The sequence below is a fragment of the Haemaphysalis longicornis genome, unplaced genomic scaffold (genome assembly GCF_048455015.1).
Source record: "Haemaphysalis longicornis isolate Haplotype H1 unplaced genomic scaffold, Haemaphysalis longicornis Haplotype H1 scaffold_1, whole genome shotgun sequence".
NCBI lineage: Eukaryota > Metazoa > Arthropoda > Arachnida > Ixodida > Ixodidae > Haemaphysalis > Haemaphysalis longicornis.
Genome location: NW_027526203.1, coordinates 24,862,063 through 24,882,680, shown reverse-complemented (window position 1 = coordinate 24,882,680; position 20,618 = coordinate 24,862,063). Strand labels below are relative to the sequence as shown.

Below are 20,618 nucleotides of genomic sequence, written 5' to 3'. Positions count from 1 at the left end.
GTAGACCATCGTAAACACGGCTAATTGTCTTAGCTAAAAAGAGCGAATATAAATTAACAACCTGTCATAAATGAAAAAAAAACGTGTGCTAAAGAATTCAATCTGCTGCATAAGGTGTCCCCAGGAAGAGGTATTAAACAAAAATATATGAATGTAGAATTTCGAAAATTCCTGGCAGCGATCGAACATGGCATCAATAAAAAAAAAATAAATTCACTGCTCCAGATTGTTGTCCATAACCCACGTTAAGCAGAAATAAAAATATAACGGCTGTCGCAGACAGGCAAGCACCGGATAATTTGGTCGCCGAAATGTCCGTACACACAAATGTCCGTACACCGAAATGTGCGTGCACCGAAACGCCCGTACACCGATGTGTCCGTACACCGATATATCCGTACACCGAAATTTCCGCACCGAAATATCCTGCACCGAAATGTCCTCGAGCCGTCTGGAGTTCGGTGCTCCCTGAAAAAATTCGCCTAGGAGCGTCTTTTGATTATCTTTATCTCCATATAATCTGCTGCCGGTGGTGTTAATACTCGTATAATATACGTAGTTCGATGTGAGTTTTAAATGTTTAACTTAATTTCGACCCAGGATTATCCGACACTATATTTTCATTTAAAAACCTAATTGTAACGTTAATGTAACGACACGTTCCAATTTTCGATGTGGAACTGGAACGCGTTCCTTTCGCAATAAAGGAACTTGTAACGGGAACTCGTTTCAAAATTGGCAAGGAACGAGGAACGAGCTTTCGTTCCTATTTTGGAGGAACGTGTACAACACTGACCGCAGCTTCGAGCGCTTTCGAGGGGGCGAGCCTAGCTTTGCCAGCGCTAAGGTGCGCCGGTGATTCCAGAAGGGAGAAAAAAAGGGAAGTGTGCACTCGACAGCAGCGGGCCCGTTGCGTGTTCTGTCTCTGCGCAGGCGCAGTTGTAAAAAGAGAATTCGTGCTGAAGCAAATTAGTTCCGTTTGGACGTCGTGATGTGACTACGGCTTCTGCCTGTGTGTTCACCTAATTGGCTACCCGCATCCTGGAGGACTCCAACGTACTCCCGGGCCTCGAATCACCCTGGCCTACGACGAAGCCACGCTTCACAGGAAGCCAAACCGCCTCCGACAGTGGTGCATTGCCCGGCCCGGTTGGCGAGTATTCTGGGACTGTCTTAACTTTCCTACCTCGTAATATTCACGGTTAAAGCTCCTTGTTACCTCTCGTTAACGTTACTTGTCCTCGTGCATGTACAGTGTTTTGCCTGTTCAAAGTAAGTCTTTCTGTAGTTTCGTTCAAGGCTCTGACTCCTCCTTACCGCTCGGGTTGGCGAAAGCCACTCATCGGACGGCCACCCCCTTCGTCCTCTGTGCCCTGTAGACTCGGAGGGGTTGTTTACGCGCCCGAGTTAACTCAAAAATATCTTCTAACAGCGCACCCAGTTAAGGAAACTGTGACAGAAAGCAGGGCTGTTTATCTGCACACAACTTTAATGGAAACAACTCGCTATCTTCAGACGTATGCCAAGAGAAAGTGCAGCTGTGGCTAACACATGAGCGCAAACGGAATGTGCCACGACAGGGTGGCTTTCCTTTTTTCTCTGCTTAAGTTATAGGAGAGGAGGGAGGACGCGCTACGTTGCATGGAAGATCCATCCCCCTTTTTTCGAGACCCTGAAACGATGCCCACTGTGCCGGTCAATGAGCGGATTCGCCAAAAAACCACATAAAACAGTAATGGTATGCTATGGGAGGCAAACCAGCGGTCACAAAAACCCACAATCTATCCGGTCCGCACTAGAAGCAGTTACATTATAAATGGTCTACTGTGTAAAAATATGTTTACCTTTTTCTCTGATCTCGGACATAGGGGTCGAAAGTTTGGTGAGGGGGGGTGCTCAAACGTACATTCGGAGTCTACTTATACGCAGCAACATACAGTACACAGAAGAAAAAAAAAAAGATTACCACAGCTTGCACTAGGCTGGAGAAACAGCAGAGCTGGGGGTAAACCTAGCTTCTCCCCACTCTGACAGTGGATCCCAGGAGAGAGGGAGCAGCTGGACCCCAGCTGTGCAAAGTCGTTTTCGACAGCAATGTAAAGAAAGGAACATTGGAGTATGACAATGTTTTATTCAGTATCAATCGTCGCCATCTTTTTCATCGTAGTCGTCCCATGGCACAGCCACATGGGGCAAATCGTATTGTGGCGCGGACTTGAAGTCCGGGGTCGGTTTGGCAGAGATTCCACTCGTACTCCACATCACGAGCGTAGCACTCAGTATCCTCCGCTTCTCGCTGCTGTTTGGGTGCGGTGGCTTCAGCGCGATACTCTGGGTTGGATCAAAACCGTCTCATATGTGCTGGAGCAGCCCGACGACGGTGTTCGTGCTGAGCTTCTTCCTCGGGAGTTACATTCTTCCGCCGACCCATGTTTTGCGGGAGTGTAAACAATGTGCTCGGTGCAGAGTCATGAGGCACTGTGTGCTGTAGTGCGAGCTGTTCTGTGCTTTCCACTTGAGGTGCAAAATGCACAATAACCGGCGAGCAGAAGGGCATGCGAGAGAGATGATACCACGAACGCTGGGCAAAGTGTTCTCAAAGGTTGAGCGGTGCCGGTGCGTGCAATGGCAACAGGCAACAAAGGTTAAGCTTGGCTCCAACTACTCAGCTGCACGAAGGTTGCGCCGGGCACCTCCCGCCAGAGAAGTTTTTTTTGTGTGTGTATTTTTTTGGGGTGGGGGGGGGGGAGGGGGGAGGAAGGGGGGGGGGGGGGAAACGCCAATGACCCAAGCTCAAGCTTAAACAGCTCTGAAGAAGGGAAGATAGAAACTTGAGTGCTAAGCTCTATTTTCCATCTGTTGTTGAATTGACCTCAGCGTTGAGGCCTGAAATGCCAGCATCATGTCCAACTGCAGGAGCAGATAGCCACGTGAGAAGCAAGGATTACCCAGCCCCTATTGAAATGGTCCAGTCAGGTTCCACTCACCAGAGGCTGCACCCTTTGAGGGGGCTGGAGGCCGCACTGGTGGTCGGGTGGCCACCGCTGATACTGGGGTCCGGCCACCAGCCGCTGTACGTCTTGCAGCCCCACTGGCCCCAATTGGACATGCTTAGGGGAGAGACCAGAGCAAAGATGGTTTTGTGGACACCGCTCCACCACTTCTAATTCTATTAATTTCCTGCACGCCCGAAAATAAACGGTCCTCCAAGCCACCATGCCTTTTCAAGGAGACTAAGGTGGAAAGCACACAAGATGGGCGAAACGACTGAAGCTGCATCCCACATTTCAATTTTGGTCACTACCTCCTCCCAGGGTTGCTTTGTACAGGATGGCCCACCCTGACGAAAATGGAACCAGTAGCGATTTACTTCAGCTCTGTGCCAAGAATGCCGGGTGGGAATCTGAGTCAAAAGCAGCGCGAGGGCGAGAAAAACTTTGCACTGCAGATGAGAAAAACACGGACAGAGCGCATGGAAGAAGCACCAAAGATAAACTACAGTGTAGACCGCTTATAACGTATGTTGCGGGAGCCGCAAAAATCCGCACTATAAGTGGTACCGCACTATAACCAAAACACGCGCGAATTCAACCACATCGCCACCTATCTCTCAAGTCAACCTATATTTATCATCGCTCAAACGCACAGCGCTTAAAAACGAAGGCACGGTCTATATTTCGTATTATTTTTAACATCAGCCGCTGCTGCAGGGCAAAAGCGCAGTCTCACAATCGGCGAGCGCGGCTTTAACTTCCGTTGTGTTTGTTTTGAAAGACCATGGCTGCGTTTTTAGAGTCTATGAACAGATGCCGCAAGACGTGATAAGAACGCCAGCGGATTTTTTTTTTTTTTTATCCCACCTTGTGTTCACGATGCCGAAGGCGCAACGTACTGGTGGTGGAAATCTGCGGCTTCGCGCGGCTTGAATTTTCAGAAAGGGAAAGAGCGGTGGCTCATCTGCAACTACGTTCTAAAGCGTGAACCGCGCGGTAGATTTGGTATCACGAAAACGTGCAGTGCACGCCAGCGCGGATACAACTGGCGTGGTGTGGGCGGCGCGGTAAGAGGCGGCAACAAGGCATCAGCACTGGCCGTGAAGCGGTGCAGGCAGTTCCAGTAAGTTTCAGCGACCGCTTCTAACCGCTCGCTGAAATGCCGCACGGGGCGCAAGCGAAGATGCTCATGCAAGAAAAGAGCTAATAATGTGGGCGAAAAGTGGAATATAAACTGCCATCCACGCTGCTTGTGAAAGCGCCCATCAAAAAATACCGCGGTGCTAAGCCTAAACATCTCTGGCGCAGCTAGCCGGATCGGAGCGCTTCGAATCTCCCGCCATTAGTTACGCGTCTCCCCATTAGTGAACGTCGTCAGGCTCCTCCCACTGCCACGCAAAGCCACCGCGAGCGCGGAATCGTCGATACGAGCAAAAAAAATAAAATAAAATAAAATAAAAAAACCTTACTCGCAATGTGTCGATGTGCACGATTCGTGCTGGAAAACATGCCATGCAGTTCACGATTAATAAAATCCACTTGCCGCGCGCGGATGGGGAGTCCGTCGCTATCTCCCAAGGTGCATCAAGCAAGGTCAGTTGTGGTTATCAGGTACGCACGAACTTAAGGGTGCCTATTTTTTTTCTTTGGGTGTGTGCGTTAGAGGAGGGCAAGGGGTGCACACTGCGTCAGATGGCCGATTTCATCCTTTCTTTTTTCTTTTGCTACCCTAAAACGATGCCTCAGCTGCGCCAGTCGATCAGCAGCTCCGCTGAAAAATTGCACTATAAACGGTATTGTGCTTCGGCCAACCGCATCTTAAGCGGTATGCTTATGCATTGAGTTCTATGGGAGGCAAACCGGTGGTCGCAAAAACCCGCGTTATATCCGGTCCCGCACTATAAGCGGCTACGTTATAAATGGTCTACACTGTAGTTCTTTACTGCATATCAGATGGCACAACGCAAGTGCCATCTGATGTACCGTAAAGAACTAGAAGATTCTCGTGTTGTGCAATCTGGGGTGCAGTAAACAACTACTCGTTAATGTCGAGCACTTTGCCTGCATGGTCCTTTTGCTCCATTCTCCTCTTGCGGTAAGGAAATGTCTTGTTACCATAACAACAGAGAAAGCTCGTCAATTCAAACTCAAAGGGGACCATCAATTAGTTTGAAATGCCCTTTAGTTTGAAAAGTGCTCTTTAAAGTGCCGCTCAAGGAACACACGAAGTTTCTTGTGCGGTAAATGAGCTAATAATGTGGGCGAAAACGGTGCTATAAAACATCATCCGCACCGCTAGTGAAAGCACCTATCTGCCGTGGTGGTAAGCCTAAACATCTCCGGCGTAGCCAGCCGGCTATGGTCCCTAGAAACATTTCTTTCTAGGGACCCTAAGCCTGCTGCCTCGAGCGCCTCGAAACTGCCCCCATAAGGCACACGCCTCACCACTGGCACAAGTCGTCAAGCTCCTCCCACTGCCGTGCGCGTTGCGCGTCATTTGCTGCCGCATGCGTGAAAAGATCGCATGCGACCCGGCATTGCGCTCGAATCATGTGAAAGTCGCCATGCAGTTCATGCCTTGACTGTTGCGGCGTGTAGTGAGCTTGGGCACTGCGCGTGAGGAGACCAGTGCGAAGTTTTAGGCGGTCCAGAAAGAACTGCTCGGCGACATGGAGGTAAAATAAAAAGCATAAAAACATGGATTTCTTCACGCGAAAGTAAAAAAAGAAATAAGAAAATTTTAGAGCTCAACTTTTTCGTCTGTGTTGGTTCATATTTTTCGTGGTCCCGCGAAATTCGCATCATGGAGATTCTACTGCAATGAGCTCCCACTATTAGGTATACCAACTAGCACACACTGACGCTCGCATACCTGGCATGCCCTGCCTAGTCATAGGAGAGGCTGCCACTGCAGCGGCTGCCCTGCCTGGTCCCCTGGGGCCGCAAAATTTGGGTTGCACCGGTGGCGGCTCCTGCAAAAAAGAAAAAGAGGGGATTTTTTTATATTATGGTTGTGTTTAATGGCGCAAGGGTATCTGCGACCAAAGAGCGCCAAGACTCCGTTAGGTGGTCCTTCTATGTCAGGTTTGTAGTTAAAATGTGTATGAGATGAGCATGGGCATGGCACTGCCTAAAAAACTACAAATGGGTGTAGAGGGCCCGCAGACTAAAACATAAAAATGCTGATGATGGCGGATGAGAGGAACAATGGTTGATACATGAGGGCGCCTGGAGCCTCAGAGCATGCTGCGCAGCCAGGCTCCCTGTGCGCACTAAACAGTCCTCAGAAACTCCCTGAAATAGGAGAGAGTCTGTGGTCTGAAGTCACGCCCTGTATGAAATGAGTTTTAAGAAATGGACATCTGCAAGATAAGTTAAAAGACATTTGTAAGAGAACATTGGTTCGTCTCCTAAGAATAGTGAAGGGTGTAGTGGAATATTGTGTGTGTAGAGTTTAGGGAAGTGTCGTTTTCTGGCATAATTCATGGACGTGCACACAGTTAACATGTGGAGAACGGAGAGCCATTCCCCACACTTGTCACAGACTGGTGGGAGTGCGCCATTCAAGAGGTATGCGTGCGTGGCGTGTGTGTGGCCTATTCGCAGTCTACAAACGCTTACCTCTGTGAATCTATCTTGTTTCTCGGTGAAATATTTGCCTATGTAAGGTTTAACTGTGTGTAACTTGTTGGATTCTCTGTCCCATTCCTGCTGCCACATTTCACAAAGTCTCCGTCGTATAGCTGGTTTCATGTCCAGATATGGAACCAGAGGTTCATCCCCGCGAGTGCGAAGAGCAGCTGCCGCAGCATACCGGTCGGCGATTTCGTTACCCCGGATGCTGCTGTGCCCCGGCACCCAGCACACTACTACCCTCATATCTGAAGCATAAGCCAACATTATCTTCCTATAGAGCTGGTTTAATACCGGGTTTTTACTTGGTTTGGCCAAATTTAATGCCATCACGACACTGAGAGGATCTGTAAAGATAACAGACTGTTGTATGTTTGTTTCTGTGATGTACTCTACCGTAATTAGAATTCCGAATGCTTCTGCTGTAGAAATGCTGCAGTTTGCGTTCAGTGTCTTTGTACTAGTGAAGATGGGGCCATGTGGAGCGCATGAGACACCAGAAGCGGACTTCGAAGCATCTGTGTAAAAAGTAGTGTAGGGGTACGCGTGTTGCAAGTGTAAAAAATGCTGTAAAATAAGTTCTCTTGGTGAGTTTCTTTTGCTTATTTGTCTAAAGGATACATCACAAGACAATGGACGCAGGTCCCAAGGGGCAACGTGGTCGGTGGGAGCAGGTTTATATAAGTCATTAAATGAGACCCCAAGTTCTTGTGCCTGCACTCCCGTTCGGAAGGGGAATGGCATGGTGATAGATGGACGGTTAGAAAAGAAATCGCTAGCCGACGTGTCCGTGATGATCGAGTTACATGGATGATTAGTCAGCGATGCTATCTTGAGAGCATGCGTTACTGCTGTATACGTCCGCTGGTGCTCTAAGCACCATTGGTCACACTCAACATATAGGCTTTGGATGGGACTTGTCCGAAAGGCACCGGACGCAAGCCGGAGCCCTAGGTGGAGGACTGGATCCAACATTTTTAAGGCTGTTCTAGTGGCGGATCCGTATACGACACTGCCATAGTCCAGGCACAACCTCACCAAGCTGTTGAAGAGATGCAGAAGGCACGTTTTATCTGCTCCATAGGACTGATGGGACAAGATTTTCAGAATGTTCATTGCCCTGATGCATTTATTCTTTAGTTGTTTAATGTGCGGAATAAACGTAAGCTTGTTGTCTAGCACAACACCAAGGAATGTATGTTTCTTTTTTAACGGAATGGCCGGACCATTCAGAATAATATCAGGGTCAGGCCTTATACCACGCTGCCTCGAGAACAAAACACAGGTACTTTCTTCAGGGTTTACCTTCAAGCCATTCTCATCAGCCCACTTGGCAAGCCTGTTCACACCTAGTTGGACCTGCCGCTCACATATGGATAGGTGACAGGATTTAAAACTGATATGTATACCATCCACATATACGGAGTAAAAAATAGTTGGCGGCTGTGCCTTTCGAAGAGTGTTCACCTTAATGATAAATAGTGTACAGCTGACTACCCCGCCCTGTGGAACTCCGTTTTCTTGCGTGTGTATTTCCGAAAGTGCTGCACCAACTCTTACTCGGAAGATACGCTCAGACAGGTAGCTTTCTAGTGTATTCAGCATGTTTCCTGACACACCGTATGACTTCAGGTCGCACAGGATACCATAACACCATGCAGTGTCATACGCTTTTTCCAAATCAAAGAAAATAGACATGCAGTGCTGCCTGTGAATGAATGCGTCCTTGACGTACGACTCCAAGGCCACCAACTGGTCAGTCGTGCATCTGCCCGACCAAAATCCTGCCTGGCAGCTATCGAGGATTCAGTGATATTCTAAGAAGCACATAAGTCGTCTATTAATCATCTTTTCAAGCAGCTTGCTTAGACAGCTGGTAAGGGCAATGGGACGATAACTAGATGGAGAGGAAAGATCCTTGCCTTCCTTCAGAATCGGTACAACTATTGACTCTCTCCACGCCCGTGGAAAGCGTCCAAGAGACCAAATGTTATTAAAGAGGGAAAGAAGAGCGTCAATTGTGTCCGCGTGGAGGTTTCGTATCATTCCATATGAGATTTGGTCTGGGCCAGATGCTGAATTTTTACATGCGGCCAGGGCAGCCTAAGCTCCTGGAGCGAGAATAGGGAGTTGTAAGAGCCGTTCGAAGGCTTGTTGTCCCATATGGGTTTGTGCTCAGCAGACATTTTATACTGTATAAATGTGCACGTATAATGCGACGAACTTGATACGTGTTCAAAGTGTTTTGCAAGCGCGTTTGCCTGGTGCCCAAGCGTGTTGCCTGTGGTGCTGACAAGGGGTAAATTGTTTGTCTTGTGTCCTTTGAGTTTCCTCATTCGATTCCATACCTTGGCCGTGTCAGCGTAAGAATTAATAGATGATATAAACGACCTCCAACTATTGGTTTTGGCTTCTTTGCGGATCTGCTTTCCCATGGCTTTGACGCGTTTAAAAGCTATGAGGTTCTGGGCAGTGGGGTATCTACGAAGAACACCCCAGGCCTTATTTCGCGTTTGTCGTGCAAGCCTGCATTCCTCATTACACCAAGGCCTCCACAGATTAGAACTACCACAATATATCTGGGGAATGGCACTTTGGGCAGACTCAAGGATATGACATGTAATAAAACTACAAGATTCATCGATGCCCAAGTGACTGATGGTTGAGTAAGAAAGTTTTGATTTTTCTTTAAACTTTGTCCAGTCAGCACCGGATTCTCTGAACTTTTTATATGAGATGGAACTGGAGGGGCCTGTTTCTAGACATCTGAGGGTAACTGGGAAGGGGTCACTTCCGTAGGGGTTAGTGTCGACGTCCCATTCAACAGATGGAAAAAGAATGGAAGACCCAATAGCCAAATCGGTGTGCGAATATATGTGGTGCGTTTGACTGTAGTATGTTGGCTGTTTTTTGTTGAATAGGCAAGCACCGGATGATAAAAGAAACTTTTCCAGCAAGCGGCCCCGGGTATCTGCACGTTCAGACCCCCAGAGTTCACAATGAGCATTAAGATCGCCTACTAACAAAGAAGGTGGTAAAAGCTTGTCTATTAAAGACTCGAAATCTGAACTTGATAGGTGGTAGTCAGGCGGAATGTATCAGCAGCAGACTTTTAATAGCCTATTAAAAATTATTGCCCGGACAGCCACTGCTTTGAGAGGAGTAAGTGTAACTGAAGGAATTGACAGGGGACAGATTTTTGCATGACAATCGCTACACCACCAGAGGAGTGAGTGCAGCTGTCTCTGTCTTTCCCGAATTCTGTGTATTGAGTGAGGAAGTTGGTTTGTGCGGGTTTCAGGTGTGTTTCTTGTAGGCACATGATATTCGGCTGATGTTTGTGGAGAATTTCATAGATGTCATGAGGTTTTTCATTAGGCCCCTACAGTTCCATTGCATTATATTATCCCCTGCTCGCGCAAACCAACAAGAAGGTCAGAGTCAGCTTCATTTATCAGTTCTGCTTCGGAAATGACTCCTTGGCAGCTGTTGAAGGGGCGGTGGGGAGTTACAGTGATGTCAAAGTCGGCTAACTTCGTTTGCTTCAGTAGGGTGTTCGATTGGTCCTTGTTGGTCACTTCGATAAGCAGGTCTCCAGAGGTTAGTTTTTTCGCTTGGTAGTTTTTGCCTACGAGACTTTCTATAAACTTTGCTACTAAGAACACAGACCTTCCGGTAATGGGCGTTGCCTTATCAGCTGCCTGCATTATTAGAAAGCGTGGAAAGTTGTCGGGATTGGTGAAAAGCAGGTTTGAAATAGGCTTGAAAACTGCTTCGGTGGGGGCCCTTTTTGGGGCCCGATCATTTGAAGAGAGGGGTTTTGAGAATACCATGCGCCATAGTATAAAGCAGGGGACGGGGGTTCTTTCTTCGTTGACCTTACCCTGGTAGTCAATGAGGTCCCGGAGCTCCCTGCCTGGTAGACAGACAGGGAGCCCATCGGCCGGAGCTTGACCAGGGCTCCGACGGCCACCGTTTACGGCTTCTACCCTTCACCTTTCAACACCTCGCCACGGTTGGACACAACTTATGTATGGGAGCTCGGGGTCCGCGGTGTCGCTGCTCACCGTCACCATGAATACTCAAGGTGCCCCGTGCGGGGAAAAAGAGGGAGATCAGAAAACTCTCAAGACACATGTGGATCATTTCACGCTACTGAAATTTTACGCCTCAGTAAACAACAACAAAAGATAACAACTCCGAAGAGATTAGGAAGCCAATTGCAAGATCTGTTCATAGAGCATTTGGGATTGGACAAAGTTGTGCGCATTATGTAAGCAAGCGCCTGTGGATAGGATGTAAATTTTACTGCTCTAGGTGCACAGACAAGGGCATGCGCATTTAATGACCGGCAGGTCATGCACGAAAAATTACCCCCACTTTCCCTATACGATAGTTGCGTCCGCTTCAACACGCACATCCACCGTCAGCTTCAACTGTGGGTCCGATTTACGCATCAAACAAAGGCAACCAAACAGAGGTCACCAAAGTGGAGACACGCACCTTGCGTTTCAGAGTGGGCTTAACCCAAGCCACAACTCAATTCCATGTTGTTCCCTGCTTGCAGACACGTGACGGCCAAAAATAAGAAACACCGGTCGCTCCTCCCATGCTTTCGGTACAAGGCATCTGAAGCTTCAATCCAGCCTTCAGGCCTGCTGGCGAGCCCATGTGATAGGGGAGCTGCCAAACAGTGACAAAACTGACTTGGGCAGCATTGGAGAGGGGGTCCATTCCTGAGTCAACACTGCACCTTGCTTTTTACATGTGCGTCCAGGCAGCACTCAATAAGATTTTACAGGTGGCGAGGAAAATGCAGGGGTCATGCACAGCAGAGCCCCCTCAGGAAAGCGCCCAGCCCTGCTAACCTGCTTCTGAGCCTGTTGCCGAGGGGCCACCTTGGGCACACCAGAGGGGGGCGCCATCATTGGTCGACCCATGGGTATCCTGGCCTTCACCGGCGCAGACAGCCGCTCTGGACGCCGGGAGGCAGCGGGCGGTGCTGCAGAGACGAGCATGCGATACTGGACGTGTGCTAATGGTGTGTAAGGTCACCATCACCCGGTTACCTCACAACGAACAGCGGCAGGCCTGACCTGAAGAGGGCAAGCAAAAAACACTGCAGGCCATTTGACGTCAAGTAAACTGAAGACATACAAGAGACAGGTGGCATGCGTGTTGTGGGCAGCCCAAGGATTATGAACTCTGCTCTGCAAACATCTGCAGAAGGGCACATTTGCTTTGCACTGTCATTGCCATATTTATGCTTCCACTAACACGACCAATTATTTACACATTTCTCCTGGGCAAGTTCGCGTACCTTTATACGTGTTAAGCGTTTTCTTTTTGCACACATGCACACGCTCCCACCACCAAACCAGTCTAATCCAGAGGACAAGCGGAATGCACCAGCCACAACTCAAACGACGACTGCAACAGGGGACATAGGCTCTTACGCGCCAAACATCCTGGCTTGTCAGCTGTCGCCTCCACGGTGGACTTGGCCGCGCCAGGGGCCTGCGTGTTTGGGGGGGATTTCAGGGGAGAACACTGGGCAGCAGAGCAGGGCAATGCAGAACACACTGGCCTCTCACTTTTTCAATGGTGCCAACAACGGTGGTGCCGGACACCAACACTTCCACAAGTGCGGAAGCATAAGCATTTTCTTCAAAACGTCAACTGCCCGATGTTTCAAATTACGCAGTTTCTATGCTACTAACCTCCTAGAGTAAGTACCCTCAAGTCTGCAAAGTAGGGAGACTTTCCTGGAACGTGAAATTTCTAATACGCAGCACTGTAATACTCTACAGTATACAGTGACGAGGACATACACCAGATATGTTTCCTAGAGACGGAGATGCTAGACAGTGAAAGCGTTTACCCATTTGAGAAAAGGTAGTGCAAAGGCCAGACCAAGAGACAACCAGAGAGGGGGCTCAACACGGGCACTCGCATTGCACCCTCCCCCTTGTCTGGCTTTTGCACTGCACTTCGTTAATGCCAAGTTTCGACGAGTGTCCAACAAACTAAGCTGAGTTCACCTCTCTATCACACAATCCATAATCCCCATTCCCTTCTCAGGCACTGAATGATTTGAAAGTAAACACGCAACCTTATGGCAATCAGAACTGCGGCCACATTCCCTGCAAAGCCACACAGCAAAAGTGCCACTATGCAGTACAGCTGAAGCCAATCATGGAAAAGCCCAAATTAGGCCTTGGAAGGGAGACTATTGAGAAACCGGTGGAGTTTCAGTGTGTCAATAACCTCACCGAGAGTCAGTGTTGCACCGGTATCAGACCGCAACTATCTATGCAAACGTGCAGAAGGAAACAGCTCGTATGGGAGCAAAGAATGTGAAGCTAAGAAGCAAATAAATTTGCCATAAATATGCCACCAATGCTTTGATTATTGAGTGCACTTCTTATGGCAGCAGTAGGACAACCGCGTATACAAGCCCCACCTTGAAAGGAAGAAAAATTCCCTACGCATTGAAGTCTGCTTACGTGCTGTGACTCGTGGCTACATCATGATCGCACTTTCCCTTTTAAAGCAAAGCTTTCTACCTCTACCAGCCAATGGTTTCACCGCCTGCGTCACAAGAGAGTCCTAACCAGGCTAAATAAAACTACTGGCACCACCAGGTATCGAACCTGAGCCCGAAGAGAAGCGGAGCGAGAGCCTGTCCTCTTACAGGCTAAGCTACCCCCACCCGAGGAGAAGCGGGAGACAGACGGAGGTTTTGATTCAGCAGCTGCGGAGGGGGAGGGCACATAAAACACGAGTGACGAGGAGGCAGCGAGAGAGATGACGCAGGTGCCGCCCTCCTCCTCCACCTTTGAAACACTCTCCTCCGTTTTCTTTCTGCCAACGCGCGGCGAGGCTGCAGCAGCGGCGTCCGCCGCTCTAGCCCAGTCGTGGCCAATGCTGCTGCGTTTGGGACACCACCCCCAAGGATTCCCGGTAACGACTAAGGCGGAACCCCTCCAGCAACACCTTCAGTTCATCGCAGGCTGCCATGGGGAGACCACGCAAAGTGAAAACTGCAGAAAGGTGGGAATACAAAGCTCGACAAAAAGAACAGAGAGAGAGAGAGAGAGAGAGAGAGAGAGAGAGAGAGAGAGAGAGAGAGAGAGAGAGAGAGAGAGAGAGAGAGAGAGAGAGAGAGAGAGAGAGAGAGAGAGAGAGAGAGAGAGAGAGAGAGAGAGAGTGAGCGCTGTAAGCAGGACCAGATGCATGCTAATGCCGCGTGTGGGAATTCAAGTGACTTTGCGTGGCCATTGTAGTGAGTGTCGTTTACAGCTTTGCTTTCCAACCACCTTCGCAGTGTGGATTGCGGACAATTTTTAGTTTCTCCTTTTTTTGGAGCAAATTACTCCCAAGGAAATTAGACTGGCGACACACCACGCCACAACTTCCGCACCCAATCCACTCGTTCCGTCACCTTCACCTGTCACGCCACACGCACTAGGTCAACTCTTGTTTCGCCCCTGCAACACGTTCAGTCAACACGGCGGCAACGCACTCGGCTCCTGGTGTGGAGACCGGGCCTGGATGCCCACACGAATCACGTCTCTTTGCACCAGTGGGCATTTCTCCACTGGACAAGGACAATGCTGGTTTCCTGCACAGCTGGGCACTTGAAGCTTTCGCCTGTAAGGTGGCCCCGAAGAAAAAATCTGGCCTCACCAAATTTGACAGAACGCATCTTCATTGAGTCACTCGGCACCCATTAAAGCCACAACACTGGGAAAAAAAAGGAACGAAAGAGGAAACACAAGAAACATTGAAAAACTTGTAAATTTTGCCCTACAGTGGCGCAATATGGGCAGCAGTGATGCAGCAGGAGTCAGCCCCAACAACAGCTGTCCATGCGTTTCAAATGATATGCTCACGCACAAGCAGAGGCCCTGCTAGCAGACATAAAGTTGGTACCACGGTCACCAGTACAACGTGGTGGCTTCAATGACCCAAACTTGCATTTGGCCTTCACGGCCCCTTTGAACAAAATAAAGGCGGGGTTCTCATGCGAGCAAAATGCGCTGCACAGGCCCCCTCACCTTCAGGCGTGGCCTCGCACCAGGCCTGGTCGGAGGGGCAGGAAGGGGAAACGTAGCCTCTGCCGCAGCTGCTGCGACGGGCACGGCCTCGGAAGGAGCCGAGGCCCCTTCGGTTAGGCTGGAAGGGTGGGCTTGTTCACCGGCCGCCAGACGGATTGTCGGCGCCAGCGGTGATCCGTAAGCCGCTGGGAAGGGAACGCCATGCGAAAAGGAGTCAACTCGAGAGCCTTTCACAGCTGACTCCTACGCTGACGGCAAAGCAAGGCACAGATCCAATAGGCGAACGCATGAGCCAGCAGGGGCGCTAGCTCGAGAGCGGGTGCAGGGACGATGCCAAAGTGCAGGGCGCTGGGAGGGTGGTCCGGAAAAAAACTGCTCTCCACCCCCCTCGCTTTCTCGTAAGCGGCGCAGTCTACCCCTTTTCCGAGGGGTGAAAAGGATGAGGCACATCGCAGCGCAGGCCGGCCGCCAGCAGCAGCTCACATTGTGCCAGGGCACACTGCGACTGGATTCAATCGTACCCGATATCACCGCACTGGAGCATTGTAACAATAAGCGGTTTATTTTACCATAGAAGGCATACAAAAGTGGACCACGCCATAGTTGTTCATCGTTATATCCGATATACTGTTATAAACGGTATCGCTATAAGTGCGCTCCACCGTAATAGCGAACGCCTATACAAAACAAAACAGAAAGCAAGTTCATCCACCATTCTGAAAACTTGCACCCCGAGGTTGAAGCGCTGAGCCAGAGTTTTTTAAATGGCGTTTGCCTGACTGCAAATAAATAGTTAAAAATTAGGTTGTACACGGCTTCATTTGTGCACATTTTGGGTGTACTATTGCAGTACCGCTTATAATGTGGATCTAAGCAGTCTACTCCGTACTGTGTAACTACTGCTTTGAAATCACACACCTGCATGGCTTAACCACTGAATGCGTAAATATTGAAAGAAAATAAACGGCAGCAAGCAAAAGCTTACTCGAGAAACTCTCCTCCGTTCCTGGTTCGGGTGACTGCGTGTACGAGGCTCCTCCGTCCGCAGCTGCCTTTCGAGGCTCGGTGCCTCGGTTCACGACCACGGGTAGACGCCTCTTCTGAGGCGTGACTGCCCGCATGGGAGAAGTCGCGACAGCCTTCTCAACTTCGGCAGAAGCCACGGCCTCAGTTGTGGTGGAGCCAAGACGTCTGTCGAAAGGCACCACCAAGTGTTCATCTGCCACCAAAGTTGTACACGTTCCTCTAACACAGTAACGACAGCTCGTTCCTCGTTCCTTCCCAATTTTGAAACGAGTTCCCGTTACAAGTTCTTTTATTGCGAAAGGAACGCGCTCCAGTTCCACTTCGAACATTGGAACGTGTTGTTACATTCACGTTACATTTCACATTTTAAATTACAGTATGGTGTCAGATAATCACGAGGCGAAATAAAGTGTAAAATTTAAAACTCACACCAAACTACGTATATTATACGAATAGGAACCCCGCCGGCAGCAGATTATCTTGAGATAAAAAGGATCCAAAGAAACGCTCCTAGACAAACTTTTTTCAGGAAGCACTGGACAAACTCCAGACATGTCTAACTGCGATTTTAGTGCTCGTCTACTATGGGTGCAAAACGTATGGCACTTTCCACTTCAGTCTTAAGAATGTGCAGTAAGGTTACTGCGCTTGAGATGTGGAAATAGAAAGTTACATGCAGGAACATAATTAAATTTCTTTCATGAGAAACTAATTCCAGATGGAATTAGATTATGGAGCGTCCCGAAGTACAAGAACGCTCCGCCAACTTCAATGGAGATGGAGCGCTGTTTTTTTGCACACAATTATTGACTGAAAGGGGGTAAAACTTCAAGCAGCAAACCAGTGAAACTGGTGTGGTTTTCCATGGCTTTCTATCTTTTCTTTTGGTGTTGAATCACCGTAAATTTCATGTAAATTTTGAAATATGAACTCTTGTGCTGCTTATTTACTGGAAGAAAATGAAACTACTTTCCCGCTGCACATTATTTGGCCGCAGTTTCACTGCAAGTAAAAAATTTGTGCTAAAATATGCTTCTGAAGCAAATAGGAATTGAGCCTATATATGCCTAATTGAGAGTATTTGGTGCCTGTATATGCCTAAATCAGTGTCTATTATGGGTGCCTAAAACCTGGATTTTTCGTGCCTAAAGTTCCGGTCTCTACATATTACCTACGTGTGTTTACGAAAATGGCAAGGCTTTGACTGCGCTTCTCTTAGCAACTTCATTGTATGAAATTTCAACTCTCAAAAACCTGCGGCAATCTATTCCCAGCATAATGAACCCTCCCCCCAAATTCATGCCGAATTTTCTAGGAAAAAAAGTGGGTTCCTGACGCGAGTAAATACGGTATGTAGTACACGTCACTCCAACACGTCGCCCCAAAACAAAGATGTTTCTTCTATGACAGAGTCTCAATCAAACATGGCTGCCAGGTTGAAGACTGTTGGCACGCAGTTTCTGGGAACCAGGGTGGAGACTGTGGAGTCATTTAAAGCTGCGGCAAGGAGTGCTAAGGTGGCAGACTTTTTTTTTTTTTGCACTTGAGCGATCTAACTGACATTATTACCAAAAAAATTAACAAGCGTCACCTACTGTTTTAACAATCTCAATTCTCATTTAAAACAAAGCTGATATAACACCAAACACCCAATGCTTTTTTTCACACTTCTGATTACATGATGAAGGTGTGTTGCTATGCGGGCAAGATTTTCACTGTACATATATAAGGCAAGGTGCGATCGAAGTGACTCATGTGATGGACAAGGCACACATTAGACTTTACGTGTGGGGCAATACAGACCCATAAGAAATGGTGCCCTGCGACCTATTCCCGGCAATGTCGTGCAGCCAAAGCTATGCTGGGGCTCATAGCTCTTGCTCGATAGCCAGTCTATCATACCTTTAATAACTGCAGCTACAATTGACCACACACACACAGCCCATCGTCCCCACTAAACCAGCACCCACCGAGCAGGCGTCGATGACAGCCGGGCTGAAGCCGTTCCAGCCACAGAGGAAGCAAGCGGGGCCGCCCCTATGGCTGCAGAGGAGCCTGGCATGGTTGGCAGGCCTGAGAAGCCATCTCCCACTGGTGGAGAGAAAGGAGAGGGGAAGGTTGATTAATTGTGGGGGTTCAACACGCTGACACTACACGAGCGATGAGGCACACCGCAGTGGAGGGCTCCGGATTAATTCTGAGCGCCGAAATCTCGGAACACAGCGTTTTTGCTGTTCGCCTCCATCAGAAAAGCAGCCTCCGTGGCCGGGAATCGGAACTCGCGTCCTTGGGCTCAGCAGCACGGCGACATAGCCACTGAGCCACCGCGGCGGGGGAGAGGGGAAGACACCTTGAGAACAGCACTCACTGCTTTAACGGCCGTCCCAAACTTCACGACTTGCGACCCAAAGTCAGGCGTGCACTAAACAGAAACGTCAAGATTGAATCGAATTCAAAGCAAATGGTGTTCCATTGAGATAGCTGCAAATCTAGTAGTTTTAGTAACAGTGTGCTCCAAAAAACAGCAAACAGTAACCAAACCTCATAGTTTATTTTTTGTACACTGGAATGTCATTGAATATAAATGTGGGAAATTGGACACTTTAACAAAATGGGCAGGCCTGTATTCATACTCGCTTTATTTGTATAGCATGCATTCTGCAGTCTTTAATCGGAAGGGAAAAAAAAAAAAAGAACACTTGCTCATCCTTATGCAAGGCCTCCTTTTCAGATACAAAGTAGTCAACGTCAAGTACTGCGTGCCTACACCGCTTAAAACTTAAAATTTTTGGTTCAAAGAAGAGATCGACGTGTGCATTTCGTCGTCCACTATTCGCAATGTTCACCACTGCGGCTAGACTGTCCCATGAACCCAAAGAAAACCCCTTTGGGTGAGGGAGAGGGTTTCAGAAGCAGCATACAACTTTCCATGGGAGGCTGTATGGGATGTTGTACGAATGGGGTGGAGTGCATTTAACTAAGGCGGTAAGTTGGGCAAGTTGGTTACTGACTAAGGAAATCCTCGTACTAGCGAACACTAAACAGCGACAAAGGAAAAGAGGCGACGAAACACACGCTAGATGTGTGTTTCGTCGCCTCTTTCGTCGTGTGTTTCGCCGTGTGTTTCGTCGCCGTCTAGCGTGTGTTTCGTCGCCTCTTTTCCTTTGTCGCTGTTTAGTGTTCGCTAGTACGATGATTTCCTTAGGAGTGCATTTGGCAGGCATTCTCGGATAATGAATGGCAGCCTACCATTGTCCCTGAAGAAGGAAGTGTGTGACAGCTGCATCTTACCGGTACTCACCTATGGGGCAGAAACTTGGGGGCTCACCAAAAGGGTTCAACTTAAAATGAGGACGACTTAGCGAGCAATAGAACGGAAGACGATAGGTGTAACGTTGAGGGACAAGAAGAGAGCGGAGTGGATCAGGGAACAAACGCGTGTTAAGGACCTATTAGTGGAAATTAAGAAGAAGAAATGGCTGCGGGCGGGGCATGTAATGCAAAGGCAAGATAACCGTTGGTCATTAAGGGTAACAGTGAATCCCTAGAGAAGGAAGCAGGGCAGGAGGCAAAAGAACGTTAGCTGGGCAGATGAGAACAACAAGTTTGCAGGAATAAATTGGTCGCAGTTAGCACAGGACTGGGGTAATTGGAGATTAATGGGAGAAGCCTTTGCCCTGCAGTGGCCTCTCTGCTGCTGCTGTTGATGATGATAGGCTGCTGCTGCTGCTGCTGATGATGATGATGATAACCTTACAAGACAGCGTATATCTCCACTAGAAAAGCCACACAAGTACACATCAAAAAAGCCACTACTCAGAAAAAAAAGAAAAACCTACTACCACCGGCCCTCAAGGGGCCCACTTTATACGACCTCAAATGACCTTGGAAAAGTAAAATGCAGGACAGAACCTTGCAAGTGGGGCGGCTGGGCCTTTGTCGGGGCAGGCTCCCGATGTGGCTCTGGATTCGGGTGCCCGTTCGCCAGAGGTGGCTTTGCAGGGGCTGCTCGCTCCTTCGATGCTTCTCCGAGGAAGAACAAAAAAAGCGCCAATACTTTACATTCATTTTCCATTATTTCTGCATTTTGCAAACCAATGTCTGGAGCATTTCACATGAGTTTAGGGAAGGGTAAGTTTAGACAATTTCGTTTATTTTTAGTGCCAGCTAGATGACAATTTGCAGTCTCAAGCAGTTTTTTACGGTGACTTCAAGTATGTAATTGGTTTTAATACAGCTGAATTAAAAAAAAAATACAATGCGTTGAACTGAATTTATTGAGGGATTTCTTAAGGGGGTTTAAAGCGATTTCGCTTTATCAAGCTCTAAGATGAATTATATGGACATAATGCCAAAGGCCTACACGGCCAGGCTATGCTATTTTTATTTTTTCAAAATTTTCGCAAGGTATGAAAGAGGTGAACATTTCTTATCAAAAATTCCTATAAAATTATCTCATTACTCAATTTTGCTTATAGGTGAACGATCCTGTTGTGACACAAATAGCATCACCTCTAGATCAATTGAATATGAATGCAATGATACCAAAGTTGTTATCCTATCTCAAGAGCAACACAACAAAAACCCCTATACGGCGGAGCACGGTCTCGCAAAAAAACAGAGAGAAATGCATTTGAAGTTTCCAATTCGTGATTTTCGTTACAGTGCAGCTACAATAAGAAAAATGGCACCCCTATGTAGCTCGGTTCTTCATGAAAACAAGCACACTAAGTATGTGTCTGTAAAGTCAGCGTAATGCCAAGCATGACCCGTGAAACAGTGCACAAAAAGTGAATGTTCTATTAAACTTCAGAAACCAGATTTACTATTCCCTACCTTATTCCAGTGCCTCTGAAAACTACGTACAAGCATACATGTCACATACTGCAGGCTTTTCCGCTGCCAA

General features: G+C 48.2%; 1 protein-coding gene across 1 annotated transcript in view; it reads right to left on the bottom strand.

The window, feature by feature from the left end:
- Positions 1–20,618, bottom strand: part of LOC144159016 (uncharacterized) — an 86,687-nt gene that overhangs the window by 17,669 nt on the left and 48,400 nt on the right. Inside the window, exons 11-18 of the mRNA XM_077690283.1 lie at positions 19,625–19,735; positions 17,683–17,803; positions 15,672–15,877; positions 14,687–14,871; positions 12,083–12,143; positions 11,495–11,628; positions 5,866–5,965; positions 2,988–3,110 (exon numbers count right to left, since the gene is read on the bottom strand). Of these exons, the coding sequence (XP_077546409.1) occupies positions 2,988–3,110; positions 5,866–5,965; positions 11,495–11,628; positions 12,083–12,143; positions 14,687–14,871; positions 15,672–15,877; positions 17,683–17,803; positions 19,625–19,735 (1,041 nt within the window). The remainder of the gene's footprint in view (positions 1–2,987; positions 3,111–5,865; positions 5,966–11,494; positions 11,629–12,082; positions 12,144–14,686; positions 14,872–15,671; positions 15,878–17,682; positions 17,804–19,624; positions 19,736–20,618) is intronic.